At 35.8% G+C, this 14,263-nt stretch overlaps 1 protein-coding gene across 1 annotated transcript in view; it reads right to left on the bottom strand.

Annotated features, from left to right (window-relative positions):
• The window catches only part of NDFIP2 (Nedd4 family interacting protein 2), a 52,068-nt gene that overhangs the window by 17,358 nt on the left and 20,447 nt on the right, over positions 1-14,263 (bottom strand). Inside the window, exons 2-4 of the mRNA XM_049853059.1 lie at positions 8,479-8,644; positions 5,459-5,592; positions 1,596-1,689 (exon numbers count right to left, since the gene is read on the bottom strand). Of these exons, the coding sequence (XP_049709016.1) occupies positions 1,596-1,689; positions 5,459-5,592; positions 8,479-8,644 (394 nt within the window). The remainder of the gene's footprint in view (positions 1-1,595; positions 1,690-5,458; positions 5,593-8,478; positions 8,645-14,263) is intronic.

Here is a 14,263-nt window from a genome sequence, read left to right as displayed (position 1 = left end):
TCCTAAAGGGTTGCTGTGAGTCGGATTGAACTCAGTGGCACCTAGTAACAACAACAATTATTAATTAATACACCACCATTGGCCAAAAATAAAGTCTTAAAAGTGTCTAGGTTACCAACATTGTCACATCAGTGAAATGTTTTCAAATCTGAAAAATAAAGATTAAAGAAAAGATACTGGCATTAAATGAAATACAGAAATAGAGAAATAAAAAGCCCTGACTCAAATAATTAAATGGTGCCAAACATTTTTTATTTCTGAGAAACAGGTGTTTGTGCTACAAATACTCCAATAAATTTAAATTTTTTCTTTTCTAATTAAGATTTCTTAAAAGACCTAACTATAAAAAGAATTTATGTTTAAGCTACTCTCTTTTTCAACAAAATGTATAGGAAGCTTGTGAAAATATAAAGGGTTATCAGCTGACCTAAAACAACTGATAGCCCAACAGTATAAAACAACAGTGACTTGCAGCCAAAGAATTAATTTCCCTATTCATGCTACCTAACATATCTAACTAAAAATTATAACTGAAACCTGAAGATTTAGATTTTGCATAGCTGGTAGACAACCTGAATACAATCTAGTAAATCGAAGAGAAAAAATACCCTCCATTTCTGTGTAGCTCTCTACTTGTTCTTCAGCAGATGAAACAGGAGCATAGGAAGCAAGAAACAATTACAAAATGGAGGAAAACGATGAGTGAATTTTCAGACTCCAAAGTAACTCAGGGAGTATGTACTTTTCATTTTTAAAGCTGAATGTGACATTTTAAATACCTATTCCTGAGTTTATTATCAAGATAAACCTTATAATGTAAAAGAACTGAGTAAGCATTATACTCAAGGTATGAAAGCTTGATCATTTAACCAGGTTGAGGGCAGAAATTAACTATATCATCACAGTCTAAACCAAGAATTTACTTATATGAATATTAGGTTTCCACTGTTTTAGCAATTTAAAGAGTTTACAGGTGTGTTAATATTGTTTAATAAGTTTACTATGTACCAACACCGGTGTTAAGAATTGAAATAATGAAGACTATAATAAAAAAAAAAAAATTTTTTTTTTTTTAATATAGTTTTCTCTCAGGAAGCTTAAATTTGACTTTATAAGTCAAATGTTAAGAATTTACGATGTTAAAAAATTTAAGTCACCATTCCCTACAAATAATACTTAAACTTTCAGACCTTTGTGTTGCAAAGGTCACATTATTGCCCAGATTATTCCTTTCCTAGCCCCTCCCATAGCTTAAGGATGCTCTTTCTATATGCCCCTACAGAATGGAAAGGGCATCAGTATTACGGCATTTCCCATATAAACTCACATTTAGTTTAAATATATTTTATACTGCCAGCATCTAGCATAATGACTGAATACACAGTTACCCAGTGTTTAATAAACTCTGGGATTTGTATTCTACGTGTGACCATACTTAGTATTCATTGTATCAGGAGCAATTTACATTTTAAAACAAGGTAGACAAAAACTAACAATATTTGCTTTTCTTCGCTATGTTGTTTTAAACACACAAACAGTCAATACTTGCCAAAAAAAAAAACACAAACAAAATGTGGAAAGGAAAGATCACTTACTGAAAAACGCCAGCATGAAGATGCCATCATTACCCACTCTAAGCTGGTCTGCATCGCTGAAGTCATCTCTTGGTGGACACTCTTCCTCCTGAATCTGTGAAACACACCAGCAAAGCTCACTAAAATATTGCAACTTCATCATCTTAAAGGTATGGACAAGAACTTAAACAAAATAAAATCTAATATGCTTCATTTGTTGTAAAGACAAAATGACATTGTAAGAGGTACAGGGTATGAAGCATAGAAGTACTCAACAGACATTAGCAATCATTACTTTTTTATGAACACCCTTGAAAAGAGTAACTTTAAAGGTAAACACAAAAAAGACAAAGGTGAATAAAAAAGAATATGAACATGGTAGCAAGAACGAGTTTTGACACTGCTGCAGTAGTCAAATGGACAAACAGCATCTTTGCTACATCAATGCAGGACTACAGATTGGTACAACCTCTATGGTTGGTAATTTGGCAATATTTATCAAAAATTAAAAACGTACACACCCTTTCACCCAGCAATTACAGTTCTTAAAATATATTCTATAGATACATGCCTATGTTCCCACTTATAAGAAATGATTTATTAAAGATAATTCATTGCAGCAATATCAGTAACGGTAAACGATTAGACACGATCTAAATGCCCATCAACTGTGAGCTGTGTCAGGGGATGATTCTCCACGGGTCTCTTACGTTTCTGCGTGCCTTACATGTAGAGGAAGTGACTGACTGTCTCTGTTCTGGGTTGTCTTTTCAAGATGTTTATAAAGCAAATAGCACTGGAAGAGAAAGACAATATCTCCCCCCAGAGCAAAGGCATAGGCATAATTAAAAAAATAAATAAAATTTTTTAATTTATTTTATTTTATTTATTTATTTTTTTATATCATTAAAGAAGATTTAGCTTCCCTAAGCTCAGAGCTCTTCTCCTATATAACAAAACCCAGCACATGGAGAGGTATCACGTGGGCCTCTTTATATCGCCCTGGGGGAACTGGAGCTTAGGGAACTAGTATAAGAAAATTCAAAAAACTCTGGCTTTTGCTTTGAGTAATAAAGTTTTTTGTCTCTGATCCAGCAGTCTCATCTCCTGCCAGCATCCATGCAACTGTGGCAGACTTATCAGTTAGCTTGCAGGTAGGGTAAAACCTCAGACCATTCACAATTCTTGACAGACTGATGGAATAAATTATTGCGTAACTATGCAATAAAATTCAAAAAACAGTATAAAACTTTAAAAACACACAAACCAAAAAGAACAAAAAAGTTCTTAAATTCTAATATGAAAAAATCTCCAAAATACGTAAGTGAAAATTGTTTGAACAGTATACTTTCACGTACAATATTAACATATTACTGTATTTACTTACAAATGTAAAGAACTTCTCTGAAAATATAATCAAAACCTGTTATCACTGATTCTCCAATATTCAACAAGTATTCACTGAATACTCATTCTATGAAAGACACTGAGTCCTGGCCTTTAGGCGGCATCACTGTACACAAAGATGCTCGCTTTTCTGGAGCCAATATTTTAAGTGATGGTAGCCAAACACTAAACAGAGTCATGTTAAGTAAGTTATTCATACAATTATTAAAAGGTAGTACTGTACAAAAACAAAAGAATAAGAAAAGGATGTTTGCAAATGCTGTGAGGGTAAGGTGCAATTTTAAATAGAGTGGTCAGATATGCCTCGCTGCGGGGACAGTTTCGCTATCCAGATATCTAGTAGAAACTTGTTGCAGGCAGATGAATAACTCAGTGCCAAGGTCCTAAGATAGAATCATACCTGCTGTGTTAGCGAAACAGCAAAAAAAGTTACTACGGCTGGGCCAGAGTGAACGAGAGAAAGTGCAAAAAGAGATGAGGTTAGAGAGGTGGACTGAAAAACTTTGGATTTTACTTAAGAGTGAAATGAGTGGTCTTAGAGGGCTTTGTTTAGTGACATGATCTGATTTACCTATATGTGTTACCTCCATGTTACAAATACATCATCTCAGTTGAGTTAATGTTTCAATTTTGAGTTAGTATAAACAGAGGTTCAGAGAAGCTAAGCATCCTGCTCAAGATCAAATAACTAATAAGGTAAAGGCAGGATCTGAATGCAGGACACTCAAGTTCTTTCCCCACAATCATGGTAGTTTCACTAAGTAAGTTGGTTTCCCTGAAGAGAAAGACTTTCAAAACAATATTCCACTGCAATCATGTATCCTAGGCAAACTTCATATGGTAAATTTAATGACTGCCAATGATTAAAAACATACTAAAATTTTATAGAATTTTAAATTAATTCAAGAGATAAACATTAAAGCACAGTATGAACAAAACAAAAACACTGTCAATATGATGGCAAGAATATAATTCCCTAATAAACCCCACGATTGTGAGTATGGTCTGTGAGTTCTGTGTGGCCATTGCAATGAATTATCAAACCCAGTAGAGGTGCTGTGCGAGGGACACTTGGTGTCAGAATCGGTAAAGATGGAGGAGAGAGGAGGCATATCTGACCTCTACACCTCATAGGAATCAGGCTGGGGCTGTTGATCTTGGTTCTACTTCCTCCTTGTGGGGGTGGAGGAGGTGAGACACATCTCCCAAGCTGTTTTTGCACAGCCATACTGAAACGTGAACAATTTTTCCCTTTTACCTGACTGAGAATACACATTTCACTGATTCTCCACTGGTGAGATGTTGTTGTTAGCTGCCATCAAGTCAATTTTGACTCATAATGACTCCATGTGACAGAGAAGAACTGCCCCGTAGGGTTTTCTAGACTGTAATCTCTACAGGATCAGATCAACAGGTCCTTCTCCCATGGTGCCAGCGGGTGGGTTCGAACTGCCAATCTTTCGGTTAGCAGCCAAACACTTAACCATTGTGCCACCAGGGCTCCTTCCACAGCTGAGATAGCCACTCCTTTTACCAGAATGAAAATAACATACGTGTGTATCACTGACTTCGTTACTAAGAAAATAAGGGAGAAATGGCAAGTGGGATCCTTAACCATCACTCCAAAATTCCAGGGCAAGATATGTTAAAAAAAGTGAACTGACAAAAATAATTTGAAAGCCTTGCAACAGCATTACTTTACTACTCTGTGCTTTTTAGCCTACCTTGAATTCATTCAGAGTCACCAAATTGTTTACGCTAACATATAAAACATGAATACAAAAATGAGACAATTTATGACTGTAGTGACAGACCACAGAATCTCAACTATATAAGGAGGAAAATGAAAACATGGACAGTGAAGAGGTCAGTGGACTTGAGGTTCAGATGGAGGAGAACTGTTAAGGTAGGGTTAACTAGTGAGTGAGTTACAAGGACAGCAGGTGGTGGTCAGAGTGACACGCCTGAAATCAAGATTTAGGCGGTGGTAACAATAAAGTCTAGGGTGACCAAAAGCTGAAATGAGGCGGAGGTGAAGATCAACAGAAATACGGAGGTCAAGGAACGAAGAAGGGGAGTTTAACTGTGAGAGTACTGATCTCACCAAAACTGAATACATACATTAAGCATGTATGTATACTAAAAAAATCTATACAGACACATACACTTTTACACACAGAAAGAACTGCCTTTTATATCACTAAATGTTACCCATTGCTGTCGAGTCGAATTCCAACTCACGGCAACTCTAAGACAGACTAGAACTGCCTGGTAGGGTTTCCAAGGCTGTAAATCTTTGTAGAAGCAGACTGATACATCTTTCTCCCGTAGAGCAGCTGGTGGGTTCAAACTGCTGATTTTCAGTTAGCAGCCAAGCACTTAAGCACTGTACCACCAGGGCTCCTTATTACTAATGTAATGTAGAATATATTAATTGATAAAAATAATGATTCTCAAAAGGAGCTGAATTTCCTTACTCTTTGAGATGTTTCTGCTGCTGCAGCTGCCATTGCAGCCGCTTTAGCCTTCTCAGCCTCATCATATGTGGGAAGAGAGGTAGCAACACTGTAGGGAGGTGGCACAGGATAAAACTCACTGTAAGCTTCTGTATCTGAAAGAAAAAAAATAATAACCATTAAAAACATTTGACGTCATTTCTACATAGCCTTATAACCATAAGCTAATAATTCACAAAAGACTACTACTGCTATTGTAGTCCTGTATGTTATAAGGTATATAGCATATAAATTACTATTCTAATCCTATGTTATTTTCATCTAATATTATACAGAGAAGGGTCTCATAAATGTCATTTAAAAGCTGACACACTAAACGGGAACCTCTAGAACGAGACTTTGAAAAGGAGCTTCAGACAAGATAAAAAAATAAAATATGAGTACCTTATATTTGCTTATTATGCTAGCCACAGGTATATATCCTTTTTTATTATTATTATTTTGATGTGATGGTTGAGAATATACACAACAAAACATACTAATTCAGCCACTTCTACACGTACAACTCTGTGACACTGATCACACTGAAGTTGTGAAACCGTTCTCACCCTCCTTTTCCAAATTGTTCCTCCCCCATTAACATAAACTCATGCCCCTCAGGTTCCTATCTAATCTTTCAAGTTGCTGTTGTCACTTTGAACCTATACAGACAGTTCTTAAAAGAGCATAATGCTCGAGGCAGACATTTTTTACTAGTTAAGCTAACCTACTGTTTGGTTTTAAGGAGACTTCAGGGGATATTTTTGGTTTAAGTTTTAAAGATTATCTCAGGTCAATAGTTTCAAGGACCCACTCAGCCCCAGTGGATCCAGAAAATCTAGGCTCCGTGAAAATCTGAAATTCTGTTCTGCATGTTCCCCCTTTTGATCAGGATTCTTCTATAGAATCTCTGATCCAAATATTCAGTAATAGTAGCCAGGTACTACCCAATTCTTCTGGTCTCATGGTGAAGAAGGCAGTTGTCCATGGAGGCAATCAGCCACACATTCCACATCCTCCTCCTATTTCTGACTCTCCTCCTTCCTCTGTTGTTCCAGGCTAATAGAGACTAACTGTTGTGCTTTGGATGGCCACTTGTAAGCTTTTAAGATCCCAGACACTACATAACGAACTAGGAGGTAGAAGTACTAAAAATGTCGTTAGGCCAATTAACTGGGATGTCCCATGAAACCATGACCCTAAACCTCCTAACCAAGGAAACAAATCCCATGAGGTGTTTGGCTGTACATAAGCAGGCTCAACAGCTATTCTTTTTTAATACATTTTTTATCAGCATGTTATATATGAAAATAAACACTCAGAATTTATTTACCCCTTATCTGACAGCCAAAAGTAGAAACAGAAAAATCAGGAATAATAATAAACATATAGTACTAAACATTTCCTAAAGTACTTCTATATACATGAATCTTAGCAATTCTGAGGCTCGGAAAAATTAAGTGATTTGTCCAATATCACACAACCATTAAATGCCAGAACCCAGGGATTTTTTGACTCCAAAAACTACACTCTGATATTTAAAGTGTAACTTTTTTTTTTTTTCAGTATACCATTTTCCCCGAAGTTTCATACCTCAGAGATAAGCCATATTCTCTACTGACTAGGTTAAAAGCAGAACCTAATATATTTATTTCCTTGATCTACATGTCACTTTCAGCAACTGCTGAGCAAATTTAGTTGGTATTTGTCTTAAGCATAAGTGCTACATACTAAAAGAGGCCCCTTTTACTCATCCTTTTCTCTTCCCATTTTCCTGTATCTACCTAGTTCTTTAAATTTTCTTTTTATGAAGTATTTCTCCATCCTAAATTTTTAACCTGTTTTTGAAATACAATCTCTGGAAATATATTACAATAGTTAAGTACAGACTGCTTGTTAAAAGAAAATGCATTACCAATTTCTGACATAGGTACTATAAGCAAAATTATATGTCAAACATATTGATCAAACAAACACATACAAATTTCTTAAAAGTTCACATTTATTCATTTAATTAGTGAGAAAACCTTCATGGAGATGATTTTCAGGAACTACATTAAATAAAGTAAATTATAAAAAAATAAATCAATCTGGTGGAAGAAAGAATAGGTCTTTTTACACATTCCAAGTGGTCTAGATAAAACCTGGACATGACCAAAAAAGTAAGCATGCGTTCTGAGAGAAATGGCATTAATTATGGAATAAGAAACAGGAAGGTGAAATACTCTACAAAGGGTTTTTTATGTTAAAATGATTTTCAAAATAATTTTAAAATAAACTTTTCTAAATGAGCTTATAAATACATAAAATACTTAGAGAAGTTATCCATAATAGTATAAAAATCATATTTGAAATAGTATACAATAACTTAGCATTGGAAAATACAAAATTATGGCCAGAGAAAGAAATGAAGAAGTTCTTCAGGACAGCCTGAAAGAATAAGATGAACAGTAGCAACTAAGATGTATCCAAGAATTATTAACATGTGTATGAAATAACATTAGGCACAACCTTCAACTTTACTGACACATAATTACCACACTACAGTTACCGCATTTCCAATCATACTTACCATCAATAACACCTTATTTTATGACTGTTTAAGTAGGTACACATACACACATCTATATGTGTGTGTGTATGCACGTGTATATGTAAGTATGTGTATGGATAAATATGTGTGTGTGTGTACACACATATGTATGGGCATATGTATATGTGTGTATCTATCTTCCAAAAGTAGTTATATGCTAGTCCATCTGGAATAAATTTTAATAAGCAAAGCAAAGTTTAAATAGCTATACTTTTAAACTAATTTTTAAAAAATAATATGAAATAATGTAAAGTAAATATTTTATCAACTATCCTTGGGAAATCTTTTTTAAAAAATCATAAAATCAAAGAATTCCATTAGAAGACTTGATATTTACATAAAGCAATACTGGTTAAAAACTGAATTCTTAAAAACATTACCACTTGTTTCATATTAAAAACAAAAATACCTGAAGTTGTAGGTACTTCCACAGTAATACTACTGTAAGGTGGAGGAGAAGAGTCATTTTCAAGTACTGGTGTTGAAGGAGCAGTCTGTACAATCTGCGGTGTTGGGTTTGAAGTTGACGGCTGCTCTATAGCAGATGATTCTGAATTATCCTCTTCATTGTGAAGCTAGAAGAAAAAAGGGGGGAAAAGTAAAATAATTCGGATCATTTTTTAAATTTTTAACCTAATTTTTACAAATCTTTACAGGCAAAGGATCATATTTTAGCCAAAAACAAAGTAAAATAACATTTAAGAAGATGAACAAAATTTTCCTTAATTGTGCTGTCCAATGCTTCTATTTTACATTCTTAACAGTTACCTTGAAATCCATTTTAAAAATTGGGGTGGGGGGACGAGTATGGGGAGACCTACTGGTATACAGTAATGAACCAGGATCTATGCCCTATCTACACAGAGTCTCAAAAGTTATCACCTCAGCTTTTCCTACTTATCAGTTCCCTGAAAAAATGTGAGCAATATATACCAAAACCAAACCCACTGCCACTGAGTCAATTCCGACTGATAGGGACCCTGTAAGGACAGAGTCGAACTGCCTCATCGTGTTTCCAAGGCTGTAAAACTTTACAGAAGCAGACTGCCACTTCTTTCTCCGGCAGAGCAGCTGGTGGGTTCGAACCACCAACCTTTCAGTTAGCAACTGGGTGCTTTAACCACTGAACCACCAGAGCTCCTTAGGTAGTGCATAGCATTTGAAAAGTATGTCTCCAGCATAGTAACAAGAGGGATGAAAAAATACATGTATACTGAACCAGAAAAAAAGATGACAAGAGAGTTGTCTTAAAAGTATCTGAAGGTGTGTCTTTATAGGTGGACCGAGTGTTTTCGACAACAAAATTGTAAGGACTAGGATTACCTCTAGCTGGAAACCTAGCCTTTCCACATATACACTACTCTGTTTCTTTTACTTTAACTGGCATATCTCCTATAGCCTTTCATTTCATCTTAAGTTAATAATATATTAAGGTAATAACTGAAAGCTTTTGTTTTGAGAAGCCAGAGACCTCACTGAATATTTTCTAAAAGTACCAGGATGAAAATGTATGGATGTGCTTTCAAGTGTTTGAAGTGTTGTTCAGCAAGCAGCGCCCTGCACCAAAGCCTGGTAGCTTAGCCATCAGAATGGTGGTTGTGTTATATTGTGTTATATTTTTGGTTTTAATTTGGGCATACTGCAAAGCTACGGGGAAAGAACTGTAAGATTTTTGTAAAGAAAAAAATAAAGCACTTTTAAATTTGTTTAAAAGAAAAAGTACCTGAAGAGAGGATATATTTTATATAGTGCCATATTCAGGCCATCTTTAGTACCAGACGGCAGAACCAGGAATAAGAATTAGCAGTTTACAGAAGATAAATTTTAGCTCAATAAAAGAACTTTTTAATCATTAGGGCCACCCATGACACAGGTTTTCAGGCAGAGGTCGGATGATTATCTGGCAAAGTTGTTTATAACTACGGTGATCACACACCCCTCTCTCCCAGGACAGTCTCATTTTTGTTCCAGAGTCCCACCAGTTTAGCATTTTTTTCCCACACCTTTCATTCTCAAAATTTCTCCAACTTGGATGATAGATAATATGGTCAACCTACACATGATACATATAATTTTTGTCCTTAGTAGGCATCATGGATTCAATTGTGTCCCCCCAAAATATATGTCAACTTGGCTAAGCCATGATTCCCAGTATTGCGTGCTTGTCCTCCATTTTGTGATCGGATGTAATTTTCTTATCTGTTTTAAATCCTAATCTCTGCCTGTGGTTAATGAGGCAAGATTAGAACATGTTAAAGAAGATTACGGTGGGATGCAACACTCTTGCTCAGGTCACAGCCCTGATCTAATATAAGAGGAGTGTCCCTGGGATGCGGCCTGCATCACCTTTGATCTTATGAGATAAAAGGAGAGAGAAGTGGGCAGATACAGAGGGACCTCATACCACCAAAAAAGTAGCACCAGGAGCAGAGCGCATCCTTTGGACCTGGGGTTCCTGAACTGAAAGCTCCTAGACTAGGGGAAGACTGATAAAATGGACCTTCCCCCAGAACCGACAGAGAGAGAATGCCTTCCCTGGAAGCTGGCACCCTGAACTGGGACTTCCAGTCTTCTAGACTGTGAGAGAATAAATTTCTCTTTGTTAAAGCCATTCACTTGTGGTATTTCTGTTACAGCAGTGCTAGATAACTAAGACAGTAGGATATCAGAGTAGATGACAAAGGTGCCTTCTAACTCTAATATACTATGACTCTACTACAAACCTGTGGTAGTCTTTATCATTCTATGATACCTTATTTAACACTTATTTAGAAGAAAACAGATTAAGGTTGCAATAAAATTAATTGGAAGAGTCAAGCTACACATCAAGTAATCCAAGAAGAAAGTAAACTACCCGAAAAGAAAGTGAGCTACCTTATCTATGCTCCTAAGGATTTGGTAATAGCAGGTGCCAAGAGATCTCAGCAGGTGGCCCATGTACTCTAAGCCTATAATAGCTCAAGATAGTTTCCCACAAAACACTGTTGTTCAGCAAATGAAGCTAGATTTTCTATCTATAAAACTCAATCACAGAAGTCTGCCTCACTGAATCACAGCAGTCTATCTCACATAGATCACCAAGAAAACAGAATTGTCATAATATTAGGTTTTCATTCCAAATATTTTCCCCATTAAACCTTTACTGACTCTGGATACTTTTCTGCTAGTGGAACCAGCATATGACGAAGCAAAAATATGAACAACTGGAAAGCAAATGTATAAACTGCAAATAAATATTCACTAAAAAACTACGAATTTGCAAATTGTGCCTAAATTTTCAGTTTCTTGTTTTGAAAGTACACTGAAATTTATTGTAGTTTTATATTTCAAAATATAATACATGCATATTTCCAGCTAAGAAAAACAATTCTTGTTAGTATGACAGAATATATCAGTATTTCATATTTCATGAGCTCCACATACTCTGTCACCTGAACAAGTTGGCAAAAACAACTATTTAAAACCAAGGGTCATCATAGATTTTTATCAAGGCATGACAAAGTTGTCTGTTAAACAAATAAGGTTTTTTATTTTATTTTAAAACTGCTATTATCTGCTCATCGCAATTGACTCAACGGCAAGCGGTTTGGTTTTTATTATCTGCTCAGGACATAGGAAGTGAAAAAAGAAGTTGTAGAAGGGTATATTCAGTGTAACTAGAGTTAAATAATAATGGAGGGATTTTTATTTATGTAAGGCTTTAGCTTTCTTTTTAAAAAACAGAAAAATGTTCAAGATCTGAAATAAGGCAAAATGCTAATATACAGTATTTCAATCCAAACTAAACTCTAGAAATCGGATACTTTCACATTACCTAAACAGCGTGCTGTAAAAACTGACCAAAAAAAAAAAAAAAATGATGGGGGCATGTCAAAAGGACATAGGAGCCAGGTGGAAGAGGTTCCCATGTGCCAAACTTGGGATGGTCTGAACCTCAAACTAAATAATGATAGTTAACCAACTACGATGCATTGAATCAAGTAAGAGTTCACGAATTCATATTGCTATAAATGAATAAATACCATATTTTTACACAATCATTGGCTACTCTCCCCACTCCCCCCCCACCCCCGTTGAGGTCTTTTCACAAGTGCCTTTATGTGGATTTTTTTTTTTTTTACATGTTGCTGTGAAAAAAAATTAGCATGTAGCCCTGACGAAAATACTCGGTTGGGGGAAGGAGCTTGATGGCAACCAAACGTAGAAGATGCGCATTATGTGCATAAAAATACAATTAATTGAAGGAAAAGGTCTTCCTTATAGTAGAATTATAAACAATAAATGCAGAAGAAATGATGTAGTGAGGAACTCATTTGACAACCACTATAATTATAATTATTTAAGGCAAAAATGAGCATCCCTGAGTAGTGAAAACAGTTAAACACTCAGCCACTAACCAGAAGACTGGAAGTTCGAGTCCACCCAGAGGGGCCTCGGACAAAAGGCCTAGTGATATATTTCTGAAAATCAGCTACTGAAAACCCTATGGAGCATAGTTCTACTCTGCCATCTGTGGGGTCACCATGATTTGGAACCAGCTCCACGGCAATTGGTTGGTTGGTTAAGGCAAGAATAATCAATGAATTCTAAAACCTGAGGGAAAAAGTATAATGAAAAAAAAAACTGGATATTACAGAGTCTCAAAGTATACCCCCCCAAGATACTTATTAATTAAAAACGGGAAAACTCTGCAATGTAGAAACAGGTAACACCTTTGCCAAGGGACAAGGGTTAATACAATCAGTAACGGGTAAAATCAGTCTCATGGTGTAGGAAGAAGGACATAATATCACTTCTGTGCTATTCCTGAACATAAAGGAAAAAACAAAAATATAGAACCTGAATCTAATCATGGGGAAACATTAGGTAAACCTAAATTAAGAAAAAAAAAAAAAAATTAAGAGATACACTAAAAACTAATTCACCTGCACTTCTCCAAAACATTATGGTTGTAAAAGACCAAAAAAAAGAACTGCACCAGATTTAAAGGCTAAAGAGACATGATAACTGAGTATGATGTGTAATCATGAATTAGATTCTGACCAATTTTTTTTTCTTTTGCTAGGATGGACATAAATAGGAAAACTGGTAAAATATGTTTACAGGTTATAGTATCGTATTAGCTGACCAAAAGGTCAGTGGGTTTGAACCCACCAGCCACTCCACGAACATCCTAAAAAAGAAAAAAAAAAGTTATCTATGGTCAGTTTTTGCAATTCCTCTTCAATCCATTACCATCTGGCTTTCCGAAGAATAATGACTTTATAAATGCTAAATCCAAAAGCCTGTCTTCAGTCCTCATCCTACCTAAAATCTTTAACACATTCAACATTGTTGACTATATATATATATTTTTGTTTGTTTGTTTTTAACCAAAAGGCCAGCAATTCGAATCCACCAGGCGCTCCTTGGAAACCTTACGAGGCAGTTCTACTCTGTCCTATAGAATGGCAACGGGTTTGTGTTTTGTTTTTTTGACTATCCATTCTGTTTCCTTTGTAGCAGTACTTATTCTTCCATGCCAACTTTAGCTAAAACTGAATCCAGAGCTGTGGCTCTGCCTTTGACACATGGGCTGGACTGAAGCTAGATGCTTCAATGTTTCATTTAGTTTCATTTGCAAGAACATAGGCAACTAACCCCAGCCTGATATTGTTGGAGTCCCTATGGTAAGCATTCACTTGTCATTTAAAAAAGCGTGACGTCTTCTTTGATTTCATTGTCTTTCAGATGATCAAGTAGTTGCTAAAGGAATGAACTGGAAAGGAACATGATCTGATGCCCTAAGATCTAAATTTAAGATACAGATCTACCACTCAGTAGCTGTACAACCTTAAATGTGTTATTAACCTTTCATTAAGTCTCCTTTTCTTTCTGTACTTCATTTATTTTCATTCTGCCAGTCAATCAGCCCAATCAGTCACTCAACCAACAGGCCCAGTATGTTCCAAGTACCATGTTGGGTGTAGGAAATAAGTATAAATCCCATTCCATCAACACTCTAGAACTTCTAGCTTCTAACAAGTAGGAGCTCTAAGGCAAGAACATAGTATAGTCCAAATATGGCTTCAGCAGGGGTAAGAAAGAAAAATAAAAACATAGTCTATTATAGGTAAGCCATGGAGCCAAGGCCAGCCAGGATCGGGCCTGAAATACCAACCTTCTTTGGGGAAGTTTCATGCCTCCCTCAGCAC

Source organism: Elephas maximus, chromosome 14 (assembly GCF_024166365.1).
Source record: "Elephas maximus indicus isolate mEleMax1 chromosome 14, mEleMax1 primary haplotype, whole genome shotgun sequence".
Lineage (NCBI taxonomy): Eukaryota > Metazoa > Chordata > Mammalia > Proboscidea > Elephantidae > Elephas > Elephas maximus.
Note: the sequence above shows the minus strand (reverse complement) of the source record. Positions and strands in the feature narration are given on the sequence as shown.